Raw genomic sequence first — 13,079 nt, forward strand, 5'->3', positions numbered from 1 at the left:
TTTTAACTCCTTCTTGCGATTAAAATTTTTGCAGTTCTTAAGTTCAGTGTAGATGTATTCATTGGAAAAAAGAGCAATTATTATATCTATTCAAATTTTTCAAAGTTTGTTCGCTTTTCTGACAGAAAATTTCTTGATTTTAATTCTGTTGCCTTTCAAAGTGAAATTTAAAGTGAATATCACAAACAAATAAATGGTTGTTAAAACTAAATTAAGTAGTTATTTATGTATAAAATGTATGCATGCGACTTCTATCCATAAAACTCACTGTACAAAATTATAACATCTATGTGTAAGGATCCAAGTACAAAGATCTAAGTGCAAAAATAAAATTTAATTAGATCTTTTGGTATACAAAGATATGGACATGACATCTATGTGTAAAGGCAATCAATCACTGCACAAAATTTTGAAATCTAAGCATAAAAACACTGCACAAAATTACACCATAAAATGAAATAAACAGACTTGTAAGAAAGTTTATTTGGAAAACAGCTTTCTGAGAAATTTATAAGACTTATTCAGACTTGGATCCTGGAAATGGAACCTTTTCGAGTTCCTTACTGAAGTATTCAAAAATTTTGATTGATGCAGCTTTGGCTACAGGTTGCTCTAATGCGTTGAGTGCCAGGGTGCTGATAATACTTGCAGTCCATCCCATAGCTCCGAGACCCCAAACGCTCACTCGAATATCTTGCAGTTTGTTTATGTTAAAAGACATTAAGCTAGCTGGTCCGCCTTCTGCTGGCACTGTGAGGAACATGGTAACTTTGGATTTTCCTATTTTTGCGTCTAGTGTTATTCGAGGTCCTTTGTTGTTCAATAGCATAGCACCTCTGTAGAATGCGTGGATTTTCTTGAATGTTAATTGAGTTGAGATGATGAGAAAGTCATCTAAATCAATTGCAACTGCATTACCTTTTCTTTGCAAAGAGGAAAGACCGTATATTTTACCATCATACAGCTTTGCTTCACCCTTCACCTTCACACGACCGACTTCCCTTTCGAAGCTTTTCGCTACTTCATCTAATGGAAGAGGGTCAATGAAGCCTCCAGATCCATTTGTAGCTTTCTCAATAAAGTCATCTATGTAATCATTAACTATGGCTTGAAGTTTTTCTGAAAATAAAAAATACATATAATTGCTTTCACGACGTAATTTAAATTACATTAGTGCACTAAAGTTCACAACATAATGCGAAATTTGTAGAAAAAACAAATTCAGGAATTAAAGGATGCTTATCTGCACTTCAGACAGAAAACATCATGCAATAATAGCGAGCTCAGATATCCAAATGTTTAATATTTTAAATCTAATAATTTAATTGAATCCAGCTACAGAGCAGGAAATTGCCATTTTGAAATTACGTGATGAGTTTGAAGTCTGTAATAACTCTGCTTTCTCTCATGAAGAATTTCAGATTGTTTAAAATCTTACAGTATATTTTATTTATCGTATTTAGTAAAAACTGACAGATTAATTGATTCTAATATTCTCCAAAAATTTAGAATATCCAACTTATTCTGAAGAATTTTTGAAATGATAAAAGTACAAATTCCTATTAAATTAAACATATCTTGATTTAAATATCAATAAATTTAAGAGAATCTATGTTTTTGTACATAGAATTACTACAGAAGCTATAATTTCTCAGAGCACTGATTGTATAGCCTGATATGAACTTAAAAAATGCTGCGAAAAATATTTATTTTGTAGAGTCATTAGGCATATTTCAAAGCAAGAAATATTAGAAAATCAACAGTGCCTCTCCGAAATTCGAACTCTGGACCTCCCGATGCCTCCAGAAGTACTTTCAATTACACCATAAAAAGCCCGCGGTAAGGCGGCAGGAAATGCGCTATAAACTAGTTATAAATACCATGAAATAAAAAGCCATTTCTGCAACATTATATGTTGGAAAAAGATTCAAACGTACTATAATACCCTATAATGGTACTGTAACCCATAAAAATTTAAATGGAGGGCATTCATTTCTTTACTACAATTAATTGTGTTTTCAGTTCGATATATGAAATGGAAAAAGAAACCACTGTAGCTTGTTTTATTGTTTAAGACGTTTCACAGAGACACGATCAATATTAGCAACTATGTACGTTTCAATTTGAAAAGACTAGTAATTTATAATGAAGTACCATTTAAAAACTGATGAAGAAATAAAACTGTACAATTTTATGTCCTCCAGTGGTTATATCAGAGTTTGATAAGAATTACTTAGATATTCTTTAAGGAATTTAATTTAATACTCAAGAATGAAATCTGCTTCTTCGGATTATTTTAATATAAAATATTGCTTCTATAGCTAGGATTTATACACTTTTTTCTGCTTAAAAGATGAATCAAGAACTTTTTCTGTAAAATTTAGTTTTCAGTGATGGGACTGCTTACTTGAAAAACGCAAGTATGAAGAAACTTAACGCAATAGCTGATATTTCCTCTTTAAATAGCTCCTTAAGCTTTTGTAATATTACGCAAATGAAATCATTAAAATTTTGTGTTATAAGCGCATAACAAGCAGAAAGAAAACTTTCGACCCGTATTTCTTGCTTGTACTTTGAACCATTTCTTCGACGCTTAGATAAATTCAAAACTCGAGATTTGTCAATAGAAATTACCTCGAAATTGGATATTTGAAGGTAATTGCGAGGTTTCTCTTTTGAAATGAATGGTAAAGTTAATATGAGGCTCTGAAGGAGCTGAGAACATACAGTACGTTGGCATTAATATTTATGTCATTTTTGTTTCAAAATTTTACCAAGATTTATTATATTGTTATATATTGCCCCATGTCGCTCCCCAGTGTGTATTGTGTTTTGACCCCTTTTCTTTTCATTGAATTTATATCCGGCGCAGCTTGAATGAAAGGTAGTACCCTCGTTAATTGTTTGCATTTTCTTAGAATAAAAGACGCTAATAGTACGCTTGTATCTTCACTAAAAATGAAAAAGATCAGTGCTTTTAATTAAGTTTTGTTTCCCGAATAATTTTTCTTTAACATATTTGTTTTCACAGTTCTATGTTCTTCTTTGTTATAGTTCCCAAAATATTTATGTTAGTATAGTACATTTATTTAAAATAGTAGGTTTTTTTTTATTAACAATAAAGTTCAACCATACATACATAACATTGTTTGTAATTAATCACTGATTTACTTCAGAGACCAAACGAAACGATATGCATTTGCATTTTAATGTTAGAAACTGAAACTGGAAAAACTACAGCAAATGATTCTGAAACTAAATGTTCTTTTAGTGTGATTAAACTTTATAAAGTAAACTGAATATTTATTTAAGATGATATTTAAATTAGTTTAGGTAATTTCACGATGAAACTATGCTCTTTCACGATGATATTGAACTAAATAAACTGATAGTCAGATAGATTGATAGTTTCAAAGGGTGTCCCACTTGAAAGGGGCCCTGGGAAAAAGTCTAATAAATATCTTATAACAAGAGAAAATGAAACCAAATTTTTACATGACATGGCATTATGTTTGAGAAATGAAAGTACATTACAAGAGATTCTGAAAGTAACCTCCTTCTGCCTGAATACACAGTCATAAACGGCTCTGCATTTTCGTGTATATTGCTGCAAGAGTACATGTGGTCTAGTGATGAAGCGTAATTCCACTTGTCAGGATAATGTGCACTAACAAAATACACGCTTATGAAGCAGTGACAGCCAGCTTGCAGACATCGAGGAATCTCTTCATTGACAGAAGATGGGCGTGTTTTGTGCATTATCACAGCGGCACATTATCGGGGCGATTGGTTTGATACTACTGTCACCAGTGAACTGTACCAGGTACTGTTTCATGAAATGTGAACTAGTGGGATGATAAGGAGCTGACACTCGACTAGTACCAACAAGATGGGACAACAGCCCCCAGGTTTATAGCGAGTACGACTACGGTGGAATAATTTTTTCCTGAATTGACCCCATTGAATATTTTTCTATGGGATCACCTTAAAGATAATGCGTACAAGCACAAACTTATAAGGTATTTTCTCCCTCCTTAAAGCATGCCTTCGTGGTGTAATGGTAGCACATTCGGCGAGTATTTGAGAGGTCCAGGTTCGAGTCTCGGAAAGGGCATAGCTCATTTTTCATGTCTTGTACTTAAAAAGAGGCCCGGTGGCGCAGTGGCTAGCGCATCGCGCAGCAGCAGCATCACAGATCCGGGGTTCGATACCCGGGCTGGGCAAGGTCGACTCAGCTTTTCATCCCTTGATTTCCATCACTTGAGTCGATAAAATAAGTACCAAGTTCGCTTGGGGACTAAACACTGGGGGTCCTGCGACAATCTTACCACTTGTTTAGGGCATATGCTTACGCACCCCGGGCCCACGGTCAAGAAAGCAAATTTCGGGCACTGCAGGCCTTGGCCCATTAGGGCTGTTACGCCACTGACTTTAGCTTCTACTTAAAAAGACCTGATAACTCTGCAAACTAATTAAGACGAAGAATCAATGATGATTGAAGAAAGTCATAACGTTGCTGTAAATAATTTCATGAATGAAAAATAAGCGTAATGAGGAAACACTTTTTGAAGAGGCAGTTACTCATAGTATCAGAAAATTTTATTGAAGTGTGATGATATTAACACTTTCCTTAAATACAGAGCCAAGCACTATGCGTATTTAACAGTCTCAAAATGTTTCAATAAAAAAATTGCTGCAATGAAGAATTTAAAACTAACCGAAATAAATTAGTACTATTAAAAGTATTTGATGCAGTTACGTTATTAAAACAACAAATTAGTATTGCGAAAATGCACATATTTTCAGGAAGTTAGACTTGCGAAAAATGTTGCATTATGCTGAAAAATAGTCGAATGATTTCACTGAAATGAAGTCAGAAACTAATAAGGGTGAACGAAATAGTACGCAGTTTTGATGTATAATTTCTCTGGTAACCCGTTTGTTTCTGGTAATAAGTGCCATTTATATTCATCTGGGTTAAAATTTACAAAATATATCAGCCATGAAATAAAATGAAATTTGAAGAAAATGAAACAAGAAGAGCGGAATAATTTTTAAAATTCTAGCAAATACTTATGTTTGCCAACAAATAAAATTTTACGTAGTATTAAATAAGCTGTTCTTAAACCTAAGGTAATATTTTTACATACAGTGTTTTAATTGAAATAATCATAGGAACTGCGCATACAGATAAGAATACGTAAATTCTAAACGGACTTTCACAAATTTAATGGAACAATATTTAAATGTGTAGACTGAGCGCATGAATAATCGAAACTGTGCTATAAAATCTAACAATAGAAAAGACGAATGGCATAATACTAATTATTATAACATTATATTATCAAAAATTGCTTACGCAGTACATCCAAACTGTGGACAATTACGTATTTCTCTTCATTTTATGAAAAACGCGGTAGGGTTTAGATGCTTAAAATTATAACAGGACAGAAAAGACTTAATTATTACTAGGCATAATTATTACAGACATAATTAGACGTAATTAGTACATGACTTTTCATTAATTGTGTTTTTGATACGTAATAATATAACGGTAAAATTAATTTCTCGTGCAACCCGTATATATAAGAAATCAAGTATAAATTCTATAAGGAAAAATTAAACAGGTATTTCATTGCTTAGATAAAGTGACTAAAAATTATCATACTACGTATGTATCTTAATAAGTTTTATAACCCTTGTGTAGTCAAACTTTAAAATGTGTGTCATTAATTAAAAAATATACAGTCGGTGCCAAACCACATTTACTTAGAAAATGTCATTGAAAAAAATCTTACAATCTTACAATTACCTCTTCGTGCAATGGCCAGATATTAACATTTGATAAATCTGATTCTGTTGCCAGCCTTCTATTCTGTGTTGCACTACATTTAAATAAATTTAAGTAGCTTTTCAGATATGTATGAGAGTGTACGGGACTAAAGATGCGACTTGAAGAATTACCATGTAGTTAAAAAAATAATGCAATTAACTTGCATCGAAAGGGCAGTTCCGATGCAGGAAAACTTCACCAATTGCCACGTGCTTAAGACCTGTGAAGGTTGGAAAATCGACCGGGATTTGATCCTAAGAGAACGGGCTGGGGCATGGTTGGTTTTCCGGATTTTCCCCATCTGTAATGTTAATACAAGCCAGTTTCCCTTAGACTTCTCAGGGTCCCTTTGCAGATTTTAAAAAGTTTAAAACGTATGTTCTGTACTCCAATCTGCACCGAAGTGTGAGCAAAAGAATAAAGTTTTGCTCATATATAATATCATTTCAGATTTTTTGAATTAACTAATAAATTTGAACTGAAAAATCAAGTAGGAAACTTATGTATTCAAGTTAGAAAATGAGTGAAGTTGCAGCTATGTATACATGTTAACACAATTTTAAATTTATGTAATTAGCCATTAGTCCTTTTTTCAAAAACCCATTGATAGTTTTTTTATGAAAACGTAAAACACAAAAAGATTAAGAAAAGGAAGATAAAATGTTACTTAAAATTGTTTGATTTAGTTATTAAATAATTTAAATAATTTTCTTTCACTATTGTTAGTCTGATATTCTTTCAGTAAAGATTACGTTTGTTTTACTTTGATTTATTCATCTTCTTAGCATGAAAATTCGTTAACATGTTCATATAGTTAAACATTTGGAAATCGATTCTCTGTCTTGGAAATTATATCAGATTGGCTGACATGTCACGTAGCTAAGATGATTACATCACAGAAAACAGATTTGTATTTTCATCGTATATTCGGAAGGCTAAAATTAAAATTTTTCAAAAAATATAAATTAAAAAAATATAGATTTTTACGAAAATAAAATAAAAGCATTTTTTCTCTAGAAACTTATGGTGCTTTTTTATTATATTTTTATTATTTTATTAAACATTATGGTGCTTTTTTATTTTAATACTTTACTAAGTATTATTTAATTTCCTGGAAATATTTCATTCGAAAAAGCTTTGAAATATTCCCTTAATATTTATAGTTTATTTTCAAATAAGATATACCACGAAACACTTCTGGTTCACATTCCACTACTCAAAGGGTATGTAGTTTCTCTTTCACAAAGCAAATTCAAGTCTGCTTCTGTAACCTTTTTTGTAATGTATTTTTAGGGAAAATTATAGATAATTTTTATGAATGGAATTAATTAAATAATGATTTTCAACACCTAACTGCATAAGTTTAAAATTGTAGTAACTGCTGTTATATGTAATTGTGAGTTCTACTCATTTCTAGATTTTGAATGTTGAGATAACTTCTTGATTTTTCAGCTAAAATTATTAGTTAATTCAAAAATCCTCCAATAATATAGATAAAAATTTTACTCATTTCTTCTCGTTCTCACAATTAATTAAATAGTGCAAGAAAGAGAGAGCATAGATTTAAAATTTAACATTTTGAAAGTGTTTTAATATTTAGGTTTTAAAACAGCGAAGTTCTGTTGCCGGTTTTTTTAATGTTTTTAATCGTAATATTTTATATCAGGATGCTTTAGAATTGGCATGTTTACACTATTTTTTTCTTTTCTACTGCAAGTGTTGTAGAAGTGGTTTTCTTCGGGACGTTTCTGGCGGTATTCTCGAATAAACAATCAGATAACAAAAAATTGTAAATTACCTTAACACCCAAAGCTAACAAAGTTATTATCCGTAAATATATAATTCAAAAATGAAAATAAAACTCGTTTTGATTTCTTATGCTAAATATATGAAAATTTCCAACTTCAAACACGAAAGAAGAGCCAAAGACCAGAGTAAGCATAGGAGATAAAATATCGAAAATTTAAGTTAATTCATTGCATTGATAGTAAGTACAGAACTTTGATAGTAAGTACAGAAACAGTCCCTCGCCCCCTTTACATATTGAAAGTAACTATTCTATAAACATGATAAAAAATCGACATCTTTATTTTAATGTTAATTTAGGAAACTTTTCCTCAGAGGAGTAAGGGTGCTTTCCCAGCATTCACTTCGGATCAAAATTTTAAAAAAAGATGCAGAGTTTGAAATGCGTCAGATAAAAATAAGTGTGTATTAAAAATATAACTGGGTTTATTTTTGAGCAACATTAAATTAAAATAAAGTAGAATAGTGTACTAAATATTATTTATTAGTCAAAATTTGGTTAATGAGCATATTGATATTAAAAATTAGTTTAGGTTCCTGATTTGCAGTTTAAAAGAGAAATTCAAATATTTTCTTATATAGAATGAACTTACCATCTATTGCAAAAGCATTCGCAAAGATGCATATCACAAAGCCGAAGAAAAATGCTGCTTTCATACTTTAATGCCTTTTTCCTTTCCTTTCTGGAAACCTAAGAGGAAAGTATATTTCAATATTGTTATGCAATGTCAAGTGTTTTAGCTAAAGGAAGTGTGAATCGCAATCAAAAGTCAGTTGCCATAATTATTAAACCAGAATATAATTTCATCAACAATAAAAAGCTAAAACGCAACATTAATCTTCACATCTTTTAACTAGGAGCTGAGAAAGAAATATATTTACGTTCCAATTGAATGTTAATTTTTTTCGGGAGGGAAGGGGAGTAGTTTTGTGGAATAACTGCCTCAGCTTGAAATCTAATTTGAAACTTCTCTGCTTACAGCATAACTTTCTGTAATATATTACCTGACAGGTCATGTTACGCCTTCAATTCAGTCTTCTTTCACTGAATGGTTTATGAATTACTTATCCAGGAAATTTCAAGATTTCATTTTAAAGGAAAGCGTAAAATTCTTCAGGAATTAATTTATAAGCCAATTGAGAGAAATAACGCTATAATGCATTTTAATAGGCTGTAATGCTCGGAGACAACATGGCAGGTCCCAACTCTGATTCATAAGCAGATTGTGTTGGGAAATTTCAGGACAGTCTACCTCTCTTTGGTCTTTCATTTTAACTCAAATATATTGAGTTCAAATCCTTCTCATATTTGGATTTATTTCTAACAACTGTTTTTAGTTTTTTTCAGCGACTCATTATCTGTAGCCACGTATTGATGAAACCGGGTCCTTTGCGATTTGTGAGTGGTCGTTGAAACGTTGACTGGTCCATTTCGAGACCCCCAAAAAAGTCTAATTATTATTAAGAAAATTTGTCAAAGGATCCTTTCAATCTTCAAAATCTTCGAATCCTTTTACGACTCGATGAAGAAACGCATGACATTTATACTTTTAAAAACAATGTAAGATACGTAATAATTCTAATATTTTGGATTTTTCATATATTACTTGCAGATGTAATTACGTATTTACTAGTTCATCCGTTCTTTCATTCAATTGCTCGCAAATGTCACTGCAACGTATAAAGTAACTTAAAGGAACTGCATTAAAATTTCTTTTAGTGTGTGTGTTTGTATTGTGTTTATTTGTTTGCTTTTATGTGATTATGTTGTGTTTGTTTTTGTGTTTGTGTGTCTATTTTTGTGTGTTGTGAGTTTGGCATTTTGCGTTGAAACACTATAAATATCCATTTCACTTTTCAAAATGTGCAATGAGCAAATTGCCCCTTTGGACGTAATCTAAAATCTGAAACCTTTCAGATTTTTTAAAAATTCTGAGTAAGATATTCTCTGCGAGATTTTTCTAACAGATGAGACTTTAGCATTTTTTAAAGAATGAGCTCTTTCTTAATCTGTATAAACATTCCAAATTTCACTTTAGCTTTAGCTTTTCACTACGTGCTGTTGAAGATTCAATTTTGTCAAATGTTTAGTATTTATAATATGTCATTTAAAAAGAATAATATTCTGTAATTCTAAATGCTTGGTCAATCGAGACTTCTACTCAATATGGTATTTTTTGCAAATGATAAACTAAGTAGTCAAACTTATTAATCATATTACATGACGTTCTGAGCTGGAAAGTGGAAAGAGGGTTCTTGCTGTGAATAAGAAATGTTTCGTGAAATAGCACTGTATTTAAGAGAGTATTAGTTGATAGATATTAAATTTATAGCAAATGATATTGAGTGATGTTATCAGACTGAAACATATCAATGCAGTATCAACTCTCATTTGAGTAACCAGTATCACTTTCTGATGAGGTGGATCAAATGAAGACATAAAATAATTAAAGAAGATCAGTTGCTGATGTACAAATGCAAACCGAAAGACGGCTATGTTCATTGTTGTGCCTCCGAAGTAGAATCTTGTCATCATCATTGTGAATTAGTGCTACAGTAGGCATATTAGCACTACTCCCATTTAAGTGTATTTGAAGATTTTATCCAAAGGTGATGGTTTTGCACCATTCGATTGCATTTTCTTTATAAACTTATTTAGGAAGCCAGTTTATAAATAAAAAGAAGCAACAGGAAAATCAGATGGAATTGCGTACGTGTAAAAGGATTATAAAACCTGTACATATAAGATATTTTGTATCTTTGCTACATATCTCAATTTTGACAGTAAATTCTTGCTCTTGTTTTAAATTTATAACAGGCCTACAAGAGACCGTTTTGCTAATATGACCAAACAGCGGGTATTTACCCTAAATTTATTCTAGCCGTTTTTAATTTCATTGGGGGATTTTTCAGGTTTTTTTATGTTTTCAAGTTTAATACACGTACGAACGCATGTTACTCAGATTGTCTTCTACCGAAGCCTTCTTTTTTGTGCACAAGCAGACAAAATCTGTTTTGACTTAATCAACTAATCAATCAAATCCGATTTCGGTTACAAAAGGCCAAGGCCTTTTGCTTCGTAATTATATTAATTAATTTCAATAAAAGTTATATTATTTAATTCTAATCTGCGAATACATGCGCGAGTTATGCCATGGCCGTGACCAAGTTTATTGTTGTGTAGTTTTCTCAGGAAAAACTTACCCCTTTCGGGGTGTAATTTAAAGCCCATTCTTCGAAGGAACTTCTTTATCAAACAATAGAATATGTTTCTTGAAATTATATACGCCTTCTCACATCCCTCAAAATAAAATATCCATTATCTTTCTGATAAGTAAAGAATGTCATCAAAATATTTAAATCGGCTGTTCCCAAAGTGAAAAATGCAAACGCATGATGGCAGATAGACTAGTCGGTCATCTAATATAACACTTAAGGGAGCTATTATGCAATTCTGCACACATCCTGACGGTGGATATTTGGTATATGAGATAAATTATATTAATTCATCGCAGCAAGGCACAAGGGCTTGCTTTAAGCTTGAGTGGAGGATGCTTTCATAAAGGACTTTCTAAGGCAAAATAGCATGTATTAACATCGCGTATAAGGAAAATTACGAAAACTCCCATACAGCTAGCGAATTCTCTGGCATTCGGATCCGAAAATAACTATTATTGTCCAGCAGTCTATCATTTAACAACTGGATGAGTGATGTCTGTGATAAAAAGGGTCTCCTAAACTCTTAAACTGTTCAAAAAAATGTGAAAAATGTGCTATAAATCTTACTGATGAAATGGCAACAGCGTGATTCTGGATAGTACATATAATTGGTTCCATAAAGTAATTTGTTTCCCTTTGTTAAATGTTGGTGAAATTTATGAAATATTTTCCTGTTGTCTGCAAAAGAGTTCTCCATTCAATTTCAAAATTGTTGCTCCTTCATTTACCTCTTAAATGCTAACTTTTAAACAAATACACAAATCAAAGACATCAGCAATCTTTAAAATTAAGAAAAATGGAACATCGATGTTTCTTTTCTCGAACAGAATGTTGGAAATAGTAAAGCAATTAAAAATGCTCCGATGAGGGGAAAAACTTTATATGTCTTTATGAAGGATGGGTAAAAAAAACTGTCTAAAACATTTGTTTTCATTCTACATACAACAAACAAAATAAGTTTAAGAGCAAATTCAGTTTCCTTAAATGCACATAAAACAGTAGTTTTAAAATCTAATTAACGTAAAAATTAATGTATATACATTAAAAATATTTAAAATGTTGATAAATGTTTTTGGGTATGGATATACGCAGCGTGCATTTTCGTATTCCTCGTCCTAGGTCAATTTCAAGGGCGTTAAAATTTTTTATGCTTTCATTGCCTTGGCATTTCGAAGAAAAGATTTAAATTATGAAGATTTCTTTGTAACAGTGTAACTCCAAATTATATAACGTAACGAAATAAAACTGCGTTCTGGATGACTACGCAAAAAACAATTGATAGCAAACTAGCGAACATTAAATATGGCGATAGGTTTTTCATATTTTCTGCTATGTTTTCTCAATTTAAACATTTTTGAGGATTATGTTTTATAAAACCCATGCTTAGAGCTACTAGACTCTGCTTAACCTTATTTAAGATACCACTTAACGTATACCTCAGCAGGTGGAGAAATAATTTCTTAACTACTTGTACTTTTGACAGATCATTATTCTCAACCTTAAGTTAATGTTAATATCGGATCAAAATATTGAAACATATATATTGACAACTTTAGATCCTTAACATGGCCATATTTCAGGAGTACAAAAAATTATGAAACACAATTCAACTTGCAATCAATAGATGCCGGTATAATCTGGCTTCACATTAAGTATGCTTTTTGTAATCAAAAAATAAGTTAATATTATGCTTACCCTGATCTGCTGTTGAAAGTTCAAAGAGGCGAAATAAGGGAAAACCTTTGTATTTAACCAAAATGTGGCAGATGTGATTACTTTATCTTCTCAGTTCCTTTAGTTTTCGAAGATTCTTTATTTACAAAGAGATGGTTTCATTTTCCCCAGCAGTTATTTTCTCACGTTTACACCTGCTCTTTCCCATAATGAAAATCCACAGTGTTAACGAATTTTTCTTCTCTTTCCAGCAACTTTTCAGTTTGAAGGATTAGTCTAAAACAAATCTAATTATACTTAAACATTGATGAATATAGTACTATCTACTAGCCGAAATCTTCTCAGAAATGAAATAAATTCTAATGTTCTGCCTTTTATTATATTTTACATAAATTACAATGCATACTGAAATAGCTCTTCTACAGATAAAATGAGATAGGAAATCAACTAAGTTTTGATAAAATGCTCTCTTAAATGACACATCAAATACTTACGTACCCTGAATCAAATTTTGGATATCCGACATTATCTTTAAACAACAGCGATT

At 31.5% G+C, this 13,079-nt stretch overlaps 1 protein-coding gene across 1 annotated transcript; it reads right to left on the minus strand.

Moving 5' to 3' along the window:
* Window positions 1-315: 315 nt before the first annotated feature.
* Window positions 316-12,738, minus strand: LOC118183289 (mite allergen Lep d 7-like). Its single transcript, XM_035352766.2, has 3 exons — window positions 12,554-12,738; window positions 8,233-8,330; window positions 316-1,119 (listed from the first exon to the last, which is right to left on the minus strand). The coding sequence occupies exons 2-3, from the start codon at window positions 8,294-8,296 to the stop codon at window positions 518-520; spliced, it is 666 nt and encodes a 221-aa protein (XP_035208657.1). The 5' UTR covers window positions 8,297-8,330; window positions 12,554-12,738; the 3' UTR covers window positions 316-517.
* Window positions 12,739-13,079: the final 341 nt, after the last annotated feature.

This window comes from Stegodyphus dumicola, chromosome X2 (genome assembly GCF_044657685.1).
Source record: "Stegodyphus dumicola isolate Sdum_Otavi_A_Nest chromosome X2, ASM4465768v1".
Classification (NCBI taxonomy): Eukaryota; Metazoa; Arthropoda; class Arachnida; order Araneae; family Eresidae; genus Stegodyphus; species Stegodyphus dumicola.